This window comes from Varroa jacobsoni, unplaced genomic scaffold (genome assembly GCF_002532875.2).
Source record: "Varroa jacobsoni isolate VJ856 unplaced genomic scaffold, vjacob_1.0 scaffold_852, whole genome shotgun sequence".
In the NCBI taxonomy this organism is placed as follows: domain Eukaryota; kingdom Metazoa; phylum Arthropoda; class Arachnida; order Mesostigmata; family Varroidae; genus Varroa; species Varroa jacobsoni.
In genome coordinates this window covers 1-2,578 of record NW_019213754.1, presented here as the reverse complement: position 1 = coordinate 2,578, position 2,578 = coordinate 1, and the positions used below count along the sequence as shown (strand labels likewise).

Here is a 2,578-nt window from a genome sequence, read left to right as displayed (position 1 = left end):
TATATATATAAGGAAATACGTCCTCGATCTGTATCGTTATCCTAATTGAAGAACAAATCGGGTCGTACATTTGGTACTACTTTTAAGCATTTCTTCAGACAGCACAAAGCGGAGTGTGTCAACGCCCAGTTTTGAACCTAGGCCACTACATGTGTCTGAGCTTAGTGGACAAACCCAGTGTCACTGCAGCTCTATAAAGACCGTATTATGAAAAGAACTTTGTTTATTGATAAATGTATAAACTTGCGCAAGTTCAACTAATGACTTTCGGCGTCGCGGTCTGATTCCGGCGGCAGTCGATTTTATAGCGCTTTGTTGACATATCACAAAAATATGGCCATGGTGTTTGGCCTGCCTGCGCACAATAATGTCTAAAACTAAGCGCTATATAGGATATCGCTATAATAAACTTGAGCTGAGATGACTAATTTATTTAAGTTACATTCATTCCAGAGTCCTTTTATCATTCTGTCGTTAGGGCCGATAGTTGCCTTTTATTGCATCCTAATAAACGAAGTGTCTTTGTATTTTTTTAGGTAACACCTCCCAATTCACCGGCGCAGGCAGGTCATCAAGCGTCGATTGGCGGAATTAGCGGAGGATCTGGCAGTGCCCCTGGAAGCGGAAGACATAGTCGGATTGGCGAAAAAGATAAAGATGGGGTTGGCGGCGGCCGAAGCGAACGGGAATTTGAACCAATGGAGCTACAGATCGACTTTTGGACCGTCAACAATAAAGAAGCAAACAAATGTACTCTTAAGGGAATTTTTAGGCATTTACAGGTAATCGCATTGAACAAACTCATTTAAGCATCACAGGCAAAAAGCTGACAATTGAGAATCATGAAGGTAGTTTACTTCATGAGGTTATTAAATGAAGTACTTATGCCTTTGCTTAGAACCTGAGCTTGTATGTCAACGGTGACTTCTTTTGTGAAACCGGCAAAAAGCAAGAATGAGCAATGCTCACTATTTGCAAGTAGAACAGTCTTCCAGTGCCTCGAATTTCTCTAATAGAATGTCCATTGTGAGTTTCTGAAAATAGAAATTTGTCAAATACCAAAGGGAACTGTTAGTGATTTTCTTGTTGTCGTAATAACTCGACAGGTTCGCCGGATGCCCCCTTCACATCTACTTACATTGAGTTACTCGACAAAAGAGAAAGTTAAACAAAAAGTGATGCGGTTGGGTAAGAAAAAGACATCAACTGGGGCAGATGAAGGGACAAAACAGGCCGATGGCGTGCAGAGGCTTATTTGTTCATCGAAGAACGCTCCGCTACGGGTAAGACAAAATGCAGCTCGAACGAAACCAGCATTTGATGTAACGTGTTGAGCGTGTTTAATGCGGTTCTTTAGTATACGTTAACCTATCCATGCTGCAGTATTTTGTTAATAAGAGAAAGAAACGATTTTACCCTAGGGCACGATAGGAACAACATCATTCTATAGGGCGATCCTCGCGTATTTCCTTCTATCCTATGCTAGACCTATAAGCAAGCCACTTTCGTCTTAGAACACAGCTGTATAATGACTATACTAACGGTTGGGCGCTTGTTTTATACGTTGTTTTTTTTTCTTGAACAGATCACAATCGATGGAACGGAATGGACAAATGTAAAATTTTTCCAGCTGTCATCACAGTGGCAAACACACGTGAAAACGGTGCCATTTGCGGTAAATCAGATGGCGCCCGCTGGCGGGAATCAAATGCAGACGCAGTCGGCTAGTTTGAGCGAACGTGGAATAGGTTCAGCTGGTGTAGAGGCCCTAGGCGGAGGGTCAACTGACAGATCGTCGAATGCGGCAAGCGGCCAGCCGGGTCCTGCTTCAGGAAGACAGCAGCAACAACAACAGCAGCAAACTATCATCGATGAACTTTGATTGATCAGCTCGAATCGAGAAGATGATTGACGGATATTGGGCTGCTTTGGGACACTTCATTCTGAAAGGCTTAATGGGTAAAAATGAGTAGTGAGGTGGCTAACAATGCAGCGCATGCACATATGCCCGGTTCAGTACGAAGAAGGTATAGAGTTTAGAAGTCTTCTGGTTTCTGATATCTAGAGTGCGATAAGGAGCTTAAGACGTGTTCAGTTGACATCATTTTAAGAGCTGTATAATCTTAGAACATTTATAGATAAAAAAAATTCACATAAAAATCGTTGTTGTTGTTATCTCTCAGTAAGTGATCGTGGGTCTGTCATATCTCTAGGAATCATGCCTGTGCCGTATGTCCATTCCCCATAGTTTTTATAATGTTACATGTCATACTACACTACGTCAAAATAGCAGATAAACATAATCTACACTATTGCTTTCTTTCAGATTTACGTCGTGTCTGGGGTTACTATGATGTAATTGCACTGTCGTTCTTTCCGAAACGACATTTACCGCTTCGGAAATTCTGCTACATAATAACATACACACAAATACACGCACATACCTACATACAAATAAACATGATTAGTCGGATAGAGAAATCAAATATTCCTTTGTGTCACGACTCGATCGGTAACATAGAGAGCTATGAATTCCGGCAACAAGTTACTGTGATCTGTTCTTCATTAGAATGCTTTA

General features: G+C 41.4%; 1 protein-coding gene across 6 annotated transcripts in view; it reads left to right on the top strand.

The window, feature by feature from the left end:
- KrT95D (phosphofurin acidic cluster sorting protein KrT95D) overlaps positions 1 to 2,549 on the top strand; it is a 40,762-nt gene extending 38,213 nt beyond the window's left edge. For 4 of the 6 annotated variants that reach the window (XM_086970064.1, XM_022840220.2, XM_086970063.1 and 1 more), the window contains 3 exons: positions 537 to 782; positions 1,107 to 1,283; positions 1,586 to 2,320. In XM_086970064.1, coding sequence (XP_086826190.1) covers positions 537 to 782; positions 1,107 to 1,283; positions 1,586 to 1,882 — 720 coding nt within the window. In that variant the 3' untranslated portion in view covers positions 1,883 to 2,320. The other 2 variants (XR_015312669.1, XR_015312670.1) reach the window with 2 other exon arrangements.
- The last annotated feature ends 29 nt before the right edge of the window (positions 2,550 to 2,578 follow it).